Source organism: Chionomys nivalis, chromosome 7 (assembly GCF_950005125.1).
Source record: "Chionomys nivalis chromosome 7, mChiNiv1.1, whole genome shotgun sequence".
Lineage (NCBI taxonomy): Eukaryota > Metazoa > Chordata > Mammalia > Rodentia > Cricetidae > Chionomys > Chionomys nivalis.
In genome coordinates, this window is record NC_080092.1 from 11,867,847 (window position 1) to 11,887,268 (window position 19,422).

The 19,422-nt window shown below is 42.8% G+C and overlaps 1 protein-coding gene across 1 annotated transcript in view; it reads right to left on the bottom strand.

The window, feature by feature from the left end:
• Window positions 1-29: 29 nt before the first annotated feature.
• Pdpk1 (3-phosphoinositide dependent protein kinase 1) overlaps window positions 30-19,422 on the bottom strand; it is a 72,147-nt gene continuing 52,754 nt past the window's right edge. The window contains exons 11-14 of the mRNA XM_057774630.1: window positions 16,635-16,852; window positions 6,751-6,808; window positions 5,711-5,863; window positions 30-5,366 (exon numbers count right to left, since the gene is read on the bottom strand). Of these exons, the coding sequence (XP_057630613.1) occupies window positions 5,250-5,366; window positions 5,711-5,863; window positions 6,751-6,808; window positions 16,635-16,852 (546 nt within the window). The 3' untranslated portion in view covers window positions 30-5,249. The remainder of the gene's footprint in view (window positions 5,367-5,710; window positions 5,864-6,750; window positions 6,809-16,634; window positions 16,853-19,422) is intronic.

Genomic DNA, 19,422 nt, shown 5'->3' on the forward strand with positions numbered 1-19,422 from the left:
AGCCAAAAGAGGAACCAGGACGTCGAACATATACACTCTACATGCTTTTATTACAAGACTACCGAGCATACGAGGGAAATCCATCATCCGGTAATTACATCTAAAGCACAGATATTTGAAAAAAAAAAAGAAAAAATTGTTTCATTAAATTATATGATTAAACCATGACCAAATAGAAAATTTATATAATAAAGCCAGGAAAAAGTTGTAAAATATAGTTTACAATAATTATTCACATTCAAGGCTGTACATCAATACATACAACAACGTGGCCCCAAACATGAATTCAATCCAAATAATTCATATATTAGAATTTAAATAACAGACTGAACTAGAGGCCGACAATAGCCAGCAAATAACCTTATATAAGAATAAAAATACAAAAGTGTATATCCTAGTATCATTGCATTATCTGTTTTCATAAGTATTTTTAATTTTTGCTTTGCCTGTACATCACAGTTACAGCTACAGACCAGGTAGAGAATATTACACATGTTCTAACTGACTGCCACCAACCTGAACGACAGCAGTAGACTATTGATTCATCCTACTGTACGTGGCTATGAAACAGCCGCAGCAGCTCTAAATACTGTAACAGTTTAATTTGCCAATGTCCAATCAAACAATGGTCATAATGGAGGCTTTTACCTGCACAATGACTCACTTGTAGTCACTAACCCAGATGATTAAACTAGGCTGGACGACATGAGGAGGGGGAAATTTGCCTTTTGTAAAACCTTCTGTACAGTTTGAATTCTTCATTCAGATACAGGGAATTTCCAGGTATTCACATTGGTTAATTCATTTGCTTACCACTGCATAGGTGCTTTGACAGAAACAGCTTCCTTCCTAGGCCATTTTTCCACAACCATTCTGACTTATAACCCTTAAGTGTTAGGCCAGATGCCAGTTATCATTAGAGGCTCTGAGAATGGTCTCAGTCCCATCTAATATGCCAGGGCCCTTGTCATATATTGTACCTAAGAGGTGCTACCCCCACTGGAGTCAGTTTATGTTGGGTTCTGCAATGAAAAAAAATGGAAAAGGTATACTGCAACATCTCTAGGAACATGGTATCTTCACCATACTCATGAGTTGCTACAGTCTCCCAAGTCTCAGCTATAAGCACCCTGAGTCTATGGAGCAGTAGGGAGAAGTTTTGAGGCATGAGAAACCGGGGAGCTGATTTTCACACATCTCGAGCCCTACACTCTGGTAGAATCAGGTAACACTGAGTATGGTGCCCAGTAAATCTTTACTTCATGTTTCCAAGTAGAGGCCCCACAAAACACAGATACAACCCAATTTGGGTGTGTGGGCTTTATTCAAAGACCATAATTACCTGCAGCACACAGGAAGGTTTACATAAGCATCAGCTGGAATACCCATCCTCTGCAATGAGAAGGTCTGGCCACTGCACTCTCCCGAACTGCTAATCTGAGGGGGGCTGGGGGGGTGGAGCAAGGACACTCACAACTGTACGTTTATAAAACCCAATCATCTACATGGTTTCTTTTTCAATTAGAGCTTTGCTACTCTGCTTTGCTACTGATCCCAAGATGGCCAAATGCACTCTGAGTCTATAAACGTAATTACGAATTACCCATTAAGAATGTGGCAAGGTCAGTTCAACACTTTATCTCTGCCGACTGTGCAGAAGCAGATTCAGTACCATTGTGGACACAAAGTACAGGATTCTGAAAACATCACCAAGCTCCTGGAAGCCATAGCAGCAATGATGGAAGAGAAGTAACATGCATGACCAGATTCTTGCAATGAAAATGAAGAAACTGGGCTTTTGGAGAAATTTGACACAAACGGATCTGTACTAATGACATTTTAGATTAAAAAAAAAAAGAGCAGTCATAGTCAAACTTTCTTGGGAATACACAGCTTAGCAGGAACTGATGTGATCAAAATCTGTAGGACATGAGGAAGGAGGGTTTATTACTGGAACTCAGAGCATCTAAACAGACCAAAGAGGAGGAACGGCTATGAAATGAACAAATTCTTTGACCCAAAAATACCACTTGCAGGCATATGAGAGAAAAAAAATCAGAGTAAAAATCAAAGACGTAAGTATATTCACCACAGCATTATTTAAATAGCAAAAACAAACAACAAAAACCCCAAAAGGATCTGAATATTTTACAACAGGGAGACAGTTGGATAACTTATAAATCAACCATTTGAGTCCACAATTATTAAAAACATGCTTTTCAAGAACTGCTCGTGGTATAGAGAAATGCTTAAGGGAAAAAATGTCAAGAGAAAAGGATGGATGCAAAATGATGTGTCGTATGTTCCCAGTTTGGTTTAAAAAGCAAACAAGGGCTAAGGGTGTAGCTCAGTGGTAGAGGACTTGCTTAGCATTTCTGAGGGCCCTGATTCCATTCCCAGCACTGGGACAACAATAACAAAAAGTTGGGGAGGGAAAAGCAGGATCTACATCAAAATGCTCACAGTGGTCTCTGAATAATGGGCCTTTCTTTTTTTCTTTTATTTTCAGAAAACATTACTTTTAAGAAAGCACACAATCACCTACGGCCCTGTTGCTGGCACTAGGAGTCTGTGCCACACTTGGCTATCTGCAAGGTTACTTCAAGCTTGGATCACATCACTAGGGTTTTTAGCCTAAAGAGCGCTGCAGCAGGTGCAGTTTCTACCAGCCTAATACAAGTCATCTTTCTCAAAGTGGTTTTTCACTGCATCCACTAGGTTAGAGTTTAGCTACATGGATATGTCCACTACCCATTCGGAGCACAGAAAAACAGGTAGAAATGACCTATTCAAGCTCAACTTCATTTGTGACACCAAGAAAAGGCATGGCTGGTGGGCAGTGAGGTGCAGTCCACCGTGAGAAGCAGAGGACAGTCTTCAACTTTCTATTCATCCTTACCATTCTGAGGACACACGACTTCTGGAGCTCCTAATGAATGAGACATTTCTTTCTCTCCTTAGATAGATTCCCCCATTTGCTTTTATACACACACACACACACACACACAGACAAAATTGTACAAACTGACACCCACATCCTGTCCTACAGTGTAAGGCACCTGCACACTGGGTGACGGCTCTAAGGATGACTGGAAAAAACTAAAAGTGATATAAGCCAGGGTAAGAAAGAATGTACATGGTTCTTAAAGGGGAAAAAAAAAATCAAGGAAAAGGGGGCAGTAAGGATATAAAGGTGACCTGGGAAGAGCTCAGCTACTGTAGCATAGGGCAGTCATCATGGCCACCCACTACCAGTTCAGCTAAACCCTAATTTTAGAGGTTAGGATGGCACTTGGTAAAGCCCAGGAGGTAGCGTTGCTCTCCAGGGGAGAAAGCAACAGAGGACTCTCCCATAAGTCAGCCAGGTGTTCTAACTTTAGCCACGCCTCAGCCCCACATGGTCCCCTGTAGTTAAGTGTCCTCAGAGATGCCTCTTCCTGTATCTACATGCATGTGACAACCAGGAAGCCACTCTTATACGTGCAAACACAGGGCACAGGATACTGAGGGCTAATTAGCCACAAGGCATGAGCAAGAACAGGACTCTAAGGAGGAGACAGCCAAGTTTAGCCAACATGGTTCTTCAAAAACCAGGAAAAAAACGTGTCTACTTCCACTTACAGGCTGATAGCGTGCTAAGCTATCTGTTCCCTGGGTCCAAGGGGCAGGTGTGGTCCTGACACCTGCTCCTTGGTCACCTAAAGCTCTTATCATACAATATAGCAAAGTCTGCTCCCATCGAGCACCCCTGCCAAGGCATGATGGTGAGCTTTTCATCTACACTCCACCCAGTTTGAAAGAACCACTCTTATTGTTAAACAGAATCTTTCCCCTCTCAGTTTGGGTAACCTGGCCCACAGGTGGTCACTGTGGACAGGGGTAATTGCTGTGTGGCATTTTTGGAGTGCCTTTGTGAAAGTCTACATAAATGGCAAAATTGTTGCTGCCTTCACAACATGGGAGTCAGGGGTGTTCCTGTGAGCAGTCTATGAAGGCAGGTGCCTACTTTTCCCCACTAGATACCAAGGGTCACCCATTAGGGATATCCTAGTCAGAGAGAGGTACAGCCAAGTCTCTTAGAAGCACTCTGCAAGTGTACTGAAATAGTCCAGGCCATCTGTATCACAAAACAAAACACTGTCAGCTCAGCATCAGGGTATGCCAGCACAGGCAAGCACAGGCAAGCTCAGGCTTGGGTGGGCTGTCCCTGTGAGCTAGACAGTGGTAACATTCTTTCCAGGCAAGGTCCATGCTTTATGGTACCAAGTGACCAAGCAACATGAAAAGGCTTTCAGATTTTCAACAGAGATATAAAAACTGAGCTAGCTGAGAGACTGGGCAGGAGATTGGCACACAACCCGGGATTTTCTCAGTCCCTGTCTCACAGAGCACGTGGCCTACACATGAAATGTATGCAGAAACTCCCAGGAGGGCCTGAACACCACTCCTCCACAGGTCAGGGCAGGATCTGTACCTGACAGTCATCTAGTTGGTGTTATCTAGGTGCTGGTATGACAGCACCCCTGCTGGACACGTGCTTGGTGTCTCATCCCTGGATGAACTGCTAGGAAGTGGAATGCTAGAGCAGAGCCCAACGAGAGCAGACTGTAACCACAGCAGCCTGCACACTTCTCACCATCAGCCTGCCTACGGTAGGGCAGGAACCACAGAAATTCTGTCATCAGAAACATACCTGACCACATCTCTAGGGCCATATAAGGGACTCAAGAAAGGAGGTACACACACAAGCTAAGAGCCCTGTACCCACAGTGAGCTGGTGATCAACCCAGCAGAGTAAAGAGGCTCTCTGGTGAAGGAGAGCCAGATACACCCGGTCCCTCAGTTACAGCAGGAGCTGTGTTTATCAGGTGGGGAAGGGTAGAAGCAGGCATGCAGATCCTGTGGATGCTAGGAGGGGCTGGTGATGCCAAATCTGGTCACTGGTCTGGGCAGAAGCTGAGCTACCGTGCAAGGAGCTGGGTCTCCATGGCCACAGCAGCACATGGAAGCCACCACATAGCACAGAGAGCAAGCAAAGCGACCCTGAATTCCTGTCTGTTGGTTATTTGTTTTGTTCTTTGTGTGGCTGGGTTCTTTTTTTTTCTTTTAAATAAAAAAGCTGCAAGGTTTCCACCATCCATGTTCTCCTTGAGATGGCTGGCAGGTGGTCTGGAAGCGTCCTGGGTGGCGGCCGAGCCGCGCTGGGGCAGGTGTCCTGGCAGCGATAGGCAGCCCGGCCGCAGGCCGCGTCACTGCACAGCGGCATCTGGATGGCTCTGGTACCGCTGCCTCCAAACCTCCTGGATCTTTCTGCACCACTTGTGAGCATTCCCGCTTGGATCCATCAGGTAATACGTCCTGTTAGGCTGCAAAGACAGAGCATCTGATGTCCTCCAGGGAGTCCCGTCCCCACCCAGCCTATCTTGCTGTCAATATTGTCAGCACCGTTTGAAAGCCTGTGGGCACAGTGGGCTTCTTCTTTCTACAAGTACAGAAACTAAGTACATGGGTGGGTGACCTACCGAAAGCAAAAATCAAAACAGAGTATCTCCTAACCCATTTCAGGCCTAAGTTGTTCATACAGGTCTCTGAGACACAGGAAGCTGACATAACCCTAGATACTTCCTTGGCCAAAGCAAGGGACACTTCCAACCGAGATGCAGAGCCTGTGGTGACACTACAATCAGAGGCCTTATAGGGAGAAACTCACCGTGTGGACAAAAAAAGTTTTAAAATTCTTCGCCTCTGGTCGGAGTTCTTGTGACCATGGAATTTCACCTTTCAAGACTTTGTTGACAGGATCAACATAATATAAATGTGGCCCTTCTGTGAGTAATAACTGCCGTCGTCTTGCAAATAAACCCTGGTACAAATAAACAAACTGATCAAGGCACAGATGAGACTAACTTATAAGTAGTGTAGGGCATAGTGACTGCCAGCTGTCCATTCACCTAAGACACTTCCTCCTCAACCTAAGCCCAGCATCTTACATCAAGAAAAGTGCAGGTCTCTGCTGTTTAGCTCACAATATGCCCATCGATGGATAGCTTGTAGTCTCCCCTGGTCCTTCAGCTTTTCTCAGGCACAGAGTCCGCCCTTGGCAGGCCAGGCCTCAGTTCACTTTCATGGAGATTCTCACTTCCAGAGTATACACAGTCAAGAAGGATGTTAGGAAGTCCCTGTTAGCAGAGTCTGATATATTCTGCACTATCTGTTGCCCATAAAATGTAATAAACAACAAGACAGTGGTGGCCTATACCTTTTAATTCCAGGACTCAGGAGACAGAGGCAGGCAGATCTCTGTGAGTTTGAGGCCAGTCTGGTCTACAGAACCAGATCCAGAATAGCCACGGCAACATAGTGAGACCCTGTCTCAAAAACAAATAAACAAATAAGCTTAATAAACAACAACTCCTGTATTTTCAAATCTTCTAATGAAAGACTACTTGCTGGGTTCTCAGAAATGATACATCCTCCTCAATGTGACAGAAACCTTAGCATAGTGAGATGAGCATTGTGCGACCATGAGAAATCATACCCTGTGACTAGAGCAGAAGGCTGGTTTCCAAACGCCCACACTGCTTCCCTGAGAGCCTGAGTGTTCCCAGTTATAAAGTCTAGAAATGATCTCTAAAGATCAGGCCAAAATGCCATATCCAAAGAACCATGGCAGGACCCCAGGATGAATAACTGATCTGATCTGAAGCAATAGGAAGTCACAGGATGAAGAACATCAGGGACTTGACTCACCTTTCGCTTATCCACTGGGCCCATTTTTAATATTAGATTATTTTCTACAAACTGGTGCCTAAAAAAGAAAGAAAGAAGAATGAGACAGCAGTTCTCTAAACACTGTCCTTCGGGTAAACTCCACAGGCCTCTATAGACTTTTTATCAGTCAAGTTTGCCCCCCGACTCTACCACACAGTTGCAGCCTCTTTTCAGGAGATACTCCAGATGTGTGATGCAATGTGTGCAGATTTTATCTGTACATATGGTCCAAAGTCTACATTCCTAGAGTCATCTGCACAGTAGAGGAAGACTGGGAGAGACCGCCACAGAAACAAGGTAACACATAGCATCAACATCATCCTAATTACCATCCTCATTTTAAAATGCTGCAGTGGGGCTGGGTGTGGTGTGCACAACTTTAATCCTAGCACTTGGGAGACAAAGGCAGGCAGATCTCACAGAGGTTTGAATGCCACTGCAAATCAATACTATAAATCTATAAATTACTTCCCAAATCAGGACACCTAACAGTGCCTAGATTCCAGAGTTCTAAAGAAGCACAAATCCTTAAAAAATAGCTTCAGAATTTCTTTTCTGAGGTGAAGTGTATTGCCTAGTGGTATAGGGGGTATTTAACATGCACTAGGTGCTAAGGTTTTCAATTCCCAAGATGGTGATGGGGTGGGTTGTTTTTTCCCAATATTTTTACCATATTGAAAAAAAATTTATTCAAATATGCCAAGAATTTGGTCTGACCAGGGGCCTCAAACCAGACCCGTGACTCTTTGCAACAAACACTTGCAAACAGAGATATATGGACCAAGGAATATACGGCATGACTTGCTGGGTCGCTGTACGACTCATGGGGTCACAGTGCAGCTTCCCTGTCGAGACTTTTAATTTCTCCCCCCCCTTTTTTTAAAAAAAAAAAATTAAAAAAAATTTTTCATTTTATTTTCTTCTTTTTTTTTCTCATATTCTGGGGGAGGGGGTGCAGGGTGGAAGGCAGATGTGAAGGGACAGGGATTGAATAGGATCGAGATACATGATGTGAAAAACAAATAGAATAAATAAAGTTTATTAATTAAAAAAAATGGTCTGAGGTTCTGCAAGTAAAAGCACCTGATGACCAAGTTCAATCCCTGGGAAGCACATGGTAGAAGGGAAAAGCTAACTCCCTTAAGCTATCTGATGACTATTACACATGTACTACAGCATGAACATTTGGAAGGAGAAAAGTAATTCTTCCAAGTTCCTCTGACATCCATGTGTACAAACAATAAATAGATAATGCTAAAATTTTTTCAAAGATTTATTATTTATACAGTGTTCTGCCTGCATGCCAGAAGGGGGCGCCAGATATCATTACAGATGGTTGTGAGCCACCATGTGGGTGCCGGCAATTGAACTCAGGACCTCTGGAAGAACAGCCAGTGTTCTTAACCTCTGAGCCATCTCTCTAGTCCCTAAACAAGTTTCTTAAAGAATTTAGCTTGACTTACTATATGAGCAGCATGTGTACTTCTGTCTCCTCAGAGTCAAAGATAGTTTAACATCTAATATTACTTTATTGGGGTTAAAGCTACCTTTAAAATACCTCTCATGGTCCCCCCACCTTTTTTTGTGATACTATGACAGAACCCATTGTTTTATGTATCCAGGCAAGCACTCTTCCCACCTGAGCTACAGTTCAGCCCTATGCCATGTCTGATGCCACTTCTACTATAAATACAAAACAAAAAACTCATTTTCTATCTGAAAATTGTCTAAGTCAAGCATGTAGATACTCTGAAACCTCCCTGAGGAGCCAGAGCACTTCGAGGCCTCACTACCTGACTCATACAAAACCAACCAGACTACCCTTCCAAGGTATGCTGCACAACCAAAATCTTGGTCTCAAGTCACACACAATATAGTACTGTGTAGACTTTGAGAACAACTAAGATTCTGAAAAGGACAGAGCAGTGATCCACAAGAAAAAGTGTGTGTGGGGGGAAACAAGTCTCCAAGAGGTTTTACTAACCAAACACCCAACTTGAAACACAGGGAGAAAGGGCTGATTCTGAAAGGAACATTAGCAGAAGGTATGAAGCACTAAGACGTGCAGGTAACACTGCAGGGCCTGCCAGAATGGTCACCTAACAAGCAGACCCTGCAATATTTTAACAAAAGCAAAGACTTACAAAATAGGAAAGACCTACTAATTAAATTATTGGAGGAAAAGCAAGCAACACAGAAAGCAAACATGATCCTATAGACAAGCATCAGCCTGCCTCTTGTTCACTCTGCACAGAGAAGGTACTCACACCCCAACATCCTGTAAGTCTTTGTGTGCGTGTGTGTGTGTGTGTGTGTGTGTGTGTGTAAGAGGCCAAGGAAGCTCCATTAGCAACAGCAATACCACAATCCACTACTTATCAGCCACTTGCAACAGGTTAGTTACTGCTTATTTATCAGTCTGCTTTCTTTTCTTCCTTTCTTTCCTTTTTTTATTTTATTTATTTATTTATTTATTTATTTATTTATTTATTTATTTATTTATTTATTTGATTGATTGATTTTTTGAGGCAGGGTTTCTCTAGCTTTCAAGCCTGTCCTGGAACTAGCTCTTGTAGACCAGGCTGGCCTTGAACTCACAGAGATCCACCTGCCTCTGCCTCCTGAGTGTTGGGATTAAAGGCGTGCGCCTCCACCCGGGGCCCAACCTGCTTTCTTTCTCTTTCTTTTTTTCTTCCTTTCTTCTTTCAGGTGGTAGTGGAGGTAGAACCTAAGGCAAACATTCTAGCACTGAACCATATTCCCAGCTCTGTTTGTCTACTTTGAAAAGATTACTTCAAAGACTCATTTGGACTTTATAAAAAAAAATTATAGGCCAGGGTCACAAGTCTTTAATCCCAGAACTCAGAAGGCAGAAGCAGGCAGATCTCTGTGAGTTTGAGGCCAGCCTGGTCAAAAAAACAAGTTCCAAGACAGCCACGGCTGTTAAACAGGTAAACCCTGTGTGTGGTGGTGGTGGTGGATTATGTGCCCGATGTTTTGTCTGCCTGTAAGTCTGTGCCTGCGGAGGCCAGAAAGAGGTCTATAAGAACTGGAGTGGCAGATAATTGTGAGCTGTCATTCGGGTGCTGGGAATCAAACCCTGGTCCTCTCAATGGCTGAGCCATCTCTTTAGCTCTCTATTGACTCTTTTTTTTCTTTTTTTGTTTTTGGTTTTTCGAGACAGGGTTTCTCTGTGGTTTTGGAGCCTATCCTGGAACTAGCTCTTGTAGACCAGGCTGGTCTCGAACTCACAGAGATCCGCCTGCCTCTGCCTCCCGAGTGCTGGGATTAAAGGCGTGCGCCACCACTGCCCGGCTTCTATTGACTCTTTACTGCACTGTCAATCCCCATTCCTGGAGAAGCTCCAGGCACACCTTAAGCACCTTTCTCCCTGGAAGATTCATAGCTAAAACTACACCCGAAATAGAGCCACAGAACTACACAGTTCATGGTTTCCCATTCACACAAAGCAATGTGGCTCTCCCAAAATAGGCAAATCTGTCATTGGTGCCAAAGAGATGAAGACACAGAAGCTGAGGGGTTTATGTTTCACCCATGGTCAACTCACAATGATAGCAATACAAAACTCCAAAGCCTGGTTCTCTCCTCTGCTATCTGTACAGACCCCAAGACTATCTCCAGGACCTGAGCCTAAGGCCCCAAAATAGCTTCACTTTGTTGGAGAGCACAGTACAGCTGTAGAACTGAGAGTAGCCCCTGACACCTGAGATGTCTCCACAGAGCTGGTTGTACTTCGGTAAATACACCTGTGGTGCTGGATAGCAGGCACTAATCTATTTCAAATGTCAGCAATCTAGCCTTCAGGCCTCATTTTACCTTATTTTACTTTTTTTTTTTCTTTTGGTTTTTCGAGACAGGGTTTCTCTGTGGCTTTGGAGCCTGTCCTGGAACAAGCTCTGTAGACCAGGCTGGTCTCGAACTCACAGAGATCCGCCTGCCTCTGCCTCCCGAGCGCTGGGATTAAAGGCGTAAGCCACCATTGCCCGGCCTTATTTTACTTTTTATTAGACTTGTTTGTTTTATGTTTGTCTGTGTGTGTGTGTGTGTGTGTGTGTGTGCGTGCGCGCGTGCGCATGACCTGTGTACTTGGGGCCAATGATGGCTAGAAAAGACATGGAATCTCCTGGAATTAGTTATGTACGGTTGTGAACCACCACTTGTTGGAAACTGAACCTGTGTACTCTGCAAGAGCAGCCAGTGCTCTTAGCCACTGTGCCATCTCTCCAGCCTAGATCACATCAACTTTACACTCCACTCCAACATTCAAGGAAGCCCCATTAGCATTACTCTCTCTCAACTATAGCCTCAACTCACAGTCCAGAAAATTTCAACACCTGCTTTCAAGTACTTATCCATCTGCTCTACTTTGCCTGGAACTTTCATAGAGCTGGCTGGCCTCTGCCTTCTATGTGCAGGGATTACAGACATGTATCACCATTCCCAGCTTCAAATAATTAAAAGTAATAAACCTGGGAGCTGGAGAGATGGCTTAGCAGTTAAGAGCACTGACAGCTTAGCTCTTCTAGCATTCCTGAATTCAGTTCCCGGCAACCACACAGTGGCTCACAGGTATCTATAATGGTATCTGATGCTTCTTCTGGCATCCATGCAGATAGAGAAACATATACATAAAATAAATAGATCTTTAAAATTTTTACTTTAAAAATAAATAAATAAACCTGAACCAGCCAGATGACTAGGTTATTAAAGGCTACCTCTAAACTTGACTTCCACACAAGCTTTGTGGCACTGTACATGCACACACATACATAAAAATTATTTATTAGCTCTATTAGCATACACACATGCATGTACACACATATACTCACATGTGTGTCTACAAATGATCTACTTTATACTGAGTAGTATCCCAAGTGCCTCCTCCTCCTTTTTTAAACTGACAAAATGTTGAAGCAATTGACTTAGGCATCTGCAATCGTATGATCAGCCTTGTTTCCTGATGGTGGAAGGCACCTGCTTAATGTTCTTAAAAGGACTGTGCCAGCTAGTGCTTCACTTGTGATCTTCCCGGCTCGTAGACCTTCCACCCCAACATCCTTCCTTCCAGTGATTCTCAGAACTGTTCTCTTCATTGTGAGATGCCTCCTTTGCATATCATAGGGAACAAACTCTCTAGAGTGACTCTATGCTGGACTGGGTAGGTTAATTCTAGTTCAGTGAACTGCCAGCCTAGTTCTATAGTGTTCCTCTGCTATCCATAACCTCCTTATGGTGTTCCTCTGCTATGCTATAACCTCCTTACCAATTTATTCCTCTATGATGGTGAACAGTATGAGCCAGAAAGAATGACATAGATCTGCAGTTCCTGCAACCATGCCTTCTTCAAAAAACTCAAATCTTCTGTGTGTATACACATATGTAGATACACTAGGTGTCTCCTTCAACTATCTTCAGTTTTTAGTTTATGTGTATGAGTTCTCCACCAGTGGTAGTCAGAATGAAAATGGCCCAATAGGCTCATATATTTGAATAATTAGTCACCAGGGAGTGAAACTGTCTGAAAGGATTAATAGGTGTGGCCTTGTTGAAGGAAGTATGTCATTAAAGGTGGGCTTTGAGGTTTCAAAAGCCTATAACTGACCCAGTCTGTCTGTCTGTCTCTGCCTGCAGATCAGGATGTAAGGTTCCAAGCTAGTCCCACAAACCTTCATGCAGCCATGCTTCCTCCCCACCAAGATGATAATGAACTAAGCCCCTATTAAATGCTTTCTTTTTTTTTATTTGGTTTTTCAAGACAGGGTTTCTCTGTAGCTTTGGTGCCTGTCCTGGAACTAGCTCTTGTAGACCAGGCTGGCCTCGAACTCCCAGAGATCCGCCTGCCTCTGCCTCCCGAGTGCTGGGATTAAAGGCGTGCACCACCACCGCCCGGCTGCTTTCTCTTATAAAACTAAGATTCCACCTTATTTTTTCTTTTTTAGATTTATTTTAGTATATGAGCCTGCATGTGTGTGTGTGTGTGTGTGTGTATATGTGCAGTACATGCATGCCTGGTGCCTGCAAAGGTAAGAAAAAGAGTACTGGATCTCCTGGAACTGAAGTTATGGATGGTTCTGAGACACCATACAGGTGTTGGGAATTGAACCTGAGTTCTCTACAATAGCAACAAGTGTTCTTAACCACTGAGCCATTTCTCCAGGCCCTTTCCAACAAACCTAGGATTCACCAATTTGGCTAGTTTGGCTGGCTAGCAAGCTGTTGATCAGAGATCATAGCATTTCTTCCTCTCCAGCACTGGGAATGCAGATGAGCATTTCCACATCTAATCCTTTATGAGGTTGCTGGGGATTGAACCCAGGTCCTCAAGCTTGCACAACAAGGATTTTACCGACTCAGCCATCTCCACAGACCCTTACACTTTTTTAGACTTAAATGGTGCTGCCGTGGCTAAGAAAAAAAATATTTTAAGTCAATGATCCATGCTCACATTTGAATTATAAATGTTCATTTACTTTATAAAAGTATTAATATCAAAAGTAGCTATTTTAGATAAAATTTACAGAACTTTATAGTATTTTTAATACTATCACAAAACAGGCCAACAAAATTTACTTGTATTTCTATCTATATAGGCAAATGGTCAGGATTTGAAAGCAATGACTTACTAGATAATTAAAATTATAAAGTAATTATAGCATGTATAACTGAAGACTGCTCATTAAAAATATAGTAGAAATAAAATACATTAATTTCAAATTTTTAAGTCATAATCCTACTACAGAAAATATCATATACATACATTCTATATATTGTCAAGATAATGTCCACCCTCCAGTATGTGGTCACTGAAAAACTCCACTGCACACTAGCAGCAAATAACAGTAAGAAGAGATAAATATTATCTTAGTATTAATATATTAGTTTTGTCATATAAAAGACAGTAAATCCATGAAGTTCTCTGCAGAGGCATCATTTTCCACATGATGTAGAATTCCCTTCTGTATGTTATGATATGAATATGTTTTATTACCATTGGTTAATAAAGAAGCTGTTTCGGCCAATGGTTTAGCAGAGTAAAGTCAGGTGGGAAATCTGAACAGAGACATAGAGAGAGAATAGGCAGAGTCAAGGAGACACCATGTAGCTGCTCAGGAAGCAAGAGGTAACGAGCCACGAGCCTCATAGTAGAATATAGAATAATAGAAATGGGCTAATATGTAAGAGTTAGCTAGAAATACACTTAAGACATCGGCCAAACAGTGTTCTAATTAATATAGTTTCTGTGTGAAAATTCAGGTCTGGGTGGCTGGGAAACGAATGAGTAGTCTCTGCTTATACACATAGAGCTGCAATCGTTTTTGTTTGTTTTGATTTTGGTTTTCTAGACAGGCTCTCTGTAGCCTTGAAGGTCCTGAACTAATTGTAGACCAGGCTGGCCTCAAACTCAAGATTTCTCCTGTCTCTGCCTCCTGAGTGCTGGGATTAAAGGGGTTCCCCACTATGGCCTGGCTCTAGACCTGAAATCTTAAGGAAAGGATATAAAATCCCAAACCCAAAAGAAGTGGGCAAGTAATCTTCCTGTTCTGACAAACACTCACAGCCCCAGGCAGAGAAGAACCCTGAAGAGACGAAACACACACCCCTGAAGACAGAGCTTCTGACTAGGCTCTTAGAGGAAGGACTCCTGAGGATTCTGCCAGTACACACAAGCCTGGGAAGCATACACACAAAGCTCCTGCTGGGAACTGTAGCTAGAACTGTTCAAATTGTTTTTATCAAAAATCTTCCTTAAAGAATTGGAAAAAAATTTACCAGCCACACTTTAATTAATATTTAGAACATATAAAGAAATATAAACACTTAAAAAAAAACTCAAACTGCCAATCAATAAATAGTTAAGAAACTAAAAACAGAGAGTTCTCAAAAGAAGAACCACAAATGGCTAACACATTTTAAAGTGTTCAATATCCTTAGTCACTAGGGAAATGTAAATTAAAACTATTTCATCCCAGTCCAAACAGCCACCAACAAGAAAACAAGCCTGGTATGACAGCATATGACTTTAATCCCAGCACAAGGAGGCAGAGGCAGGAGGATCTCTGTGAGTTCAAGGCCAACCTGGTCTACAAAGAGAGTTTCAGGGCAGCCAGAGCTTCAGAGAGAAACCCTGTCTCGAAATAGAAGAAGAAAGAAGGAAGAAGAAGAAGGAGAAGGAGGAAGAAGGAAGAAGAAGAAGAAGAAGAAGAAGAAGAAGAAGAAGAAGAAGAAGAAGAAGAAGAAGAAGAAGAAGAAGAAGAAGAAGAAGAAGAAGAAGAAGAAGAAGAAGAAGGAGGCACGTGATGTGAAAGTGGAAAGCAGACTACTGGGGGTAGGAGGTGTACAGGGGTACAAACCTGGGGGTGGCAAGGGAATGGAGAAAGAATCAGCAAAAACAAAGTACATATGGAAATGCCATGATGAAGCCATGTTAATTAAAAAATAAAAAAAATAAGGAGCTGGAGAGATGGCTCAGCTTTTAAGAGCATTTACAGCTCTTCCAAACGACCCGAGATTAGTTCCCAGCACCCACAATAAGTGGCTCACAGCTATCAATCATTCAGCTCTAGGGGACCCAACACCCCTGGCTTCCCCAGGTACCTGCACTCATGTGCACAGACCCACACATACACATAATTAAAAATAATAAAAAGAGAAATAAAAATAAATCAAAAACAAAAATTCTTTTCCATCCCTGATAGTAATACTACCTTAGGGAACAGGGAGTTAAAGGACAAATTTTAAAGTCCCAGAATTGTAGATTATTTCTAGGAGCAGTATCTATATTTAATTTTTCTAGAGAAAATAAGTTTTGATGGCAAGACAGTTTAGTCTTAGCCGTCTGCATGTCACTGGAAAAGCTACTAAGGGTTCTTCTCCCTCTTCATAAAGTCTGAGTCTTGTGCATTCTCCTTCCTGCCTTAACAAACCCTCAATTTTCCTCCTCCCATTGCACTCAAAGAGACCCCTAAGTGTAATGAGAGTAGACATGCTCAAAATATATTAAATCCATGTATAAAATTGTCAAAGAATAAATTTTTAAAGTAAAAGTGCGCAACTCTGCCAGCAGAGAAGACGACCACAACAGGATTCATAAAAATACTATAAGAAAATAAAGGTAGTCAGGGATATGGCACACATCTTTAATCCTAGCACTTGGGAGGCAGAGGCAAATATATCTGTATTGTATCTGTATCAGTTTGAGGCCAGTGTAGTCTATATTGCTAGGTAAGACTTTGTCTCAAAAAGAACAACAAAGAGGGTGCAGATGCCAGGTAAAAATACTGAAGCCCTTTCAGGAGACTTCGAAGGAAAACAAGATGAAAACAGGAACAGGTTAGATGGACACTGTAAAAATTTTCAACTATGGGCTGGAGAGATGGCTCAGAGGTTAAGAGAACTGACTGCTCTTACAGAGGTCCTGAGTTCAATTCCCAGCAACCACATGGTGGCTCACAACCATCTGTAATGAGATCTGGTGCCCTCTTCTGGCCAGCAAGCATACAGACAGACAGAACACTGTATACATAATAACTAAATAAATCTTTAAAAATAAATAAATAAATAAATAAATAAATTTTCAACTACAAAGCAATATCCACCAACAGACTGAGAGGTAAGCTGAAAAAATGTTGGCAGAGAATGGCTTTCATATATATAGTCTTAAAATCAATTTTTAAAAATGCAAAAACATAAGAATACAATGTAATTCAAGTTCCAGCTCTAAGGTCTCCTAATAACCTCAGGGAGCATGTTACTCTGAAGAGCACTGCAGAGGTGAGGCAGGACAAGCAACCTGCCCATGTCTGATTACTTTTAGATGGGGTGCTGATGCCTATAGTTCTTACCAAGGGTTTCCACCGGCTTGCTTTTCCAATAACAACCTTTTTTCATCTTCTGAAAACTGTAAGTCTAGTTCAAAAGAGTTAGTGTCCAAATCATGGATGTACTGCTCTATGTTGCTGCCCGACCTCTGGGGCAGGCTGGTATCCACCGCAGATAGGGAGTGGGAAGAGGAGGAGGACGACACCTGCATGCAGCCAAACTGACTCAGGAGATTGTCATACTGCAAGAAGAAAAGGAAGGAGAGATGCACCTTAATTTGTCTGTAAGGTCAAAGACTCCCTCCCACATTACCTGGTCCCCACAGCGGCCCCCACAGCGGCTCACAACCTGGTAAGCTTACACACACTTCAAAGGTGTATATAGACAGATTCTCCTCCAATAGCCATTTGGCCACTGAACCAAGGCAAGGCTGGACCTTCTTGCTACAGGTTCCTCTTCTGACAGAAGGAGAGGTCAGAGAGGGGCTACACTGCATCCTTCATCTCCAGGGAGAAGGAAACTGGAACTCTTACCCAGCACAGTACCCCAAGGCAGGAACCTCTACAGCAGCTACCTTCTGGCATGGAACTCAGTGCTTCAGCACACTTCTCTTTGAGTTCTGGGATCTTAGTTAGGTTACAGAGTCACTGCATAGTCTGATTTAGCATTTGGTTTTTTAAAATATTCTTTAATCTTAGCAATAGTTCTAGAAAAATACAAGCCAGTGTTGGCACAGAAAGCAGAACTATTCACAACATGCCACATGGGCAGTTCATATTCTAGCACACTTCCAGGCAATGACAGGGCCAAAGATCTTTGAGCATAGGTAAAGGTAGGTATGGTCACCTTGGGCAGCCAGCTATGCTGGCTACAGGCTTCCCACTCCTGAGTCCTGCCTTCTATACCCTGAGTCTCCAGAAAGAGTCCTAGCTACTACTCTACAGAGGTCAGCCCTTCCCCACTGCAGATTCTGTAAGTCCTATGCCCACCTCCTTGCTGTTGCCCAGTGGCACTCTGCAGAATTTATGCTTCCACAGACTCAAGCAGTCACAGCTCCAGATTCACACCCTAGAGTACTGTCTCTACTTCATTCCTAGAGGCTTCCCAGTGAGAGAAATGATGTACCTGCATCAGTTCACAGACGCTACTACTATACTTCTACTGGGAGGAGGGGTGTCCCCACAAAAACTTTTAAAGCAATTAAAGTGGCTCCAATTTCTGACATAGAAACTGAAGCTCAGAATCACATTCCTCTGGCCAACACTGACTTTAAAAGCTTCTCCACATCACTGAGCTGCTCCAGTCATGAAAAAGGAATACCTACAGAACAGACTTCCTCTGTCCCAGCATTGCCCAGGCCCAGTCTGTCTAAAAGTGAACTTTTACACAGACTGTTCTATGCCTAGATGCTTATGAAGCCCTTAAAACACACTGGAAGAGCTAAGCAGCCACCCAACCAAACCAAGTTGCTGCCATTGAGAGAGCCAGATCATACAGGTAGAAGTCAAAGCTTTCCACAAAAAAAAAAAAAAAAAAAAAAAAAAAAAAAAAAGCCCTGTTGGGGCTGGAGAGCTGGCTCAGAGGTTAAGAGCATTGCCTGCTCTTCCAAAGGTCCTGAGTTCAATTTCCAGCAACCACATGGTGGCTCAACCATCTGTAATGGGGACGGGTGCCCTCTTTTGGTCTGCAGGCGTACACACAGAAAGAATACTGTACACATAATAAATAAATAATAATAATAAAAAAAAACAGCACTTGGGAGGCAGAGACAGGTGGATCTCTGTGAGTTTGAGGCCAGCCTGGTCTACGAGAGCTAGTTCCAGGACAGGCTCCAAAGCTACTGAGAAACCCTGTCTTGAAAAAAAAACAAAAAAAAAAAACAAAAACAAACAAAAAACAAAACAAAACAAAAAGCCCTGTCTTCAACAATGCAGAACAGGCCTTCAGAGATACTAGGGGTATATGCATGTAGAAATACACATGAAAAAATGATCCTGACTGCTAAGATTGAAGATAATGGAGCCTATACAGCTCTTTCGTAGATCAGCTGCCTTTGGCAGTGACGGTAAGGGACAGAGTACATAGGTTGAAGGACTGCCTGCCAGTCCTTGTTAACTTCTACAGGATTAACAGTTTTAGAAGAGGACCCCAAGGTTTCCATCAGCACTCTCTAATATGACCCAAAAGGACACCACTCATGAGCATTTTGGAAGCAAGTAGGGCAGGGGGAGGACCTCCTGGCTCAGGGCCTGAGTATGCTGCAGTAGGCATATGCAGAAATTGGCCAATGTCAGCAGAGATGCACTTGAGTTTCACTCCCTACAAGTCTGGACACAAAGAACATTTTAGGAGAAAATGGAGATATGACAAACAGCAAGTAAAAGACAGAGAATTCCTTGATCTACATGTAAGAGGCAAAAAAACAGCAATGGTTTAGTTTAGACCCTCTTTTTTTGGTTTTTTTGTTTGTATGTTTGTTTTGTTCTGAGACAGCGCCTAACTTTGTAGTCAGACTGACCTTTCAATCTTGGCATTTATTACTTTATGTATACAGGAAAGTCATGACCTTTCAATCTTGGCATTTATTACTTTATGTATACAGGACTTGCGTGTGTGTGTGTGTGTGTGTGTGTGTATGCACACATGTGTGTACCTAGTGCTCCCAGAGGCCAGAAAAGGTGTCGGATCGCCTGGGACTAGAATTACAGACAGTTGTGAGCCAATATGTGGGGAATGAAAATCGAACTTACAACCTACGCAAAGACAAAAAGTTCCCTTAAGCATTGAGCCATCTCTCCAGCCCCAACTTTC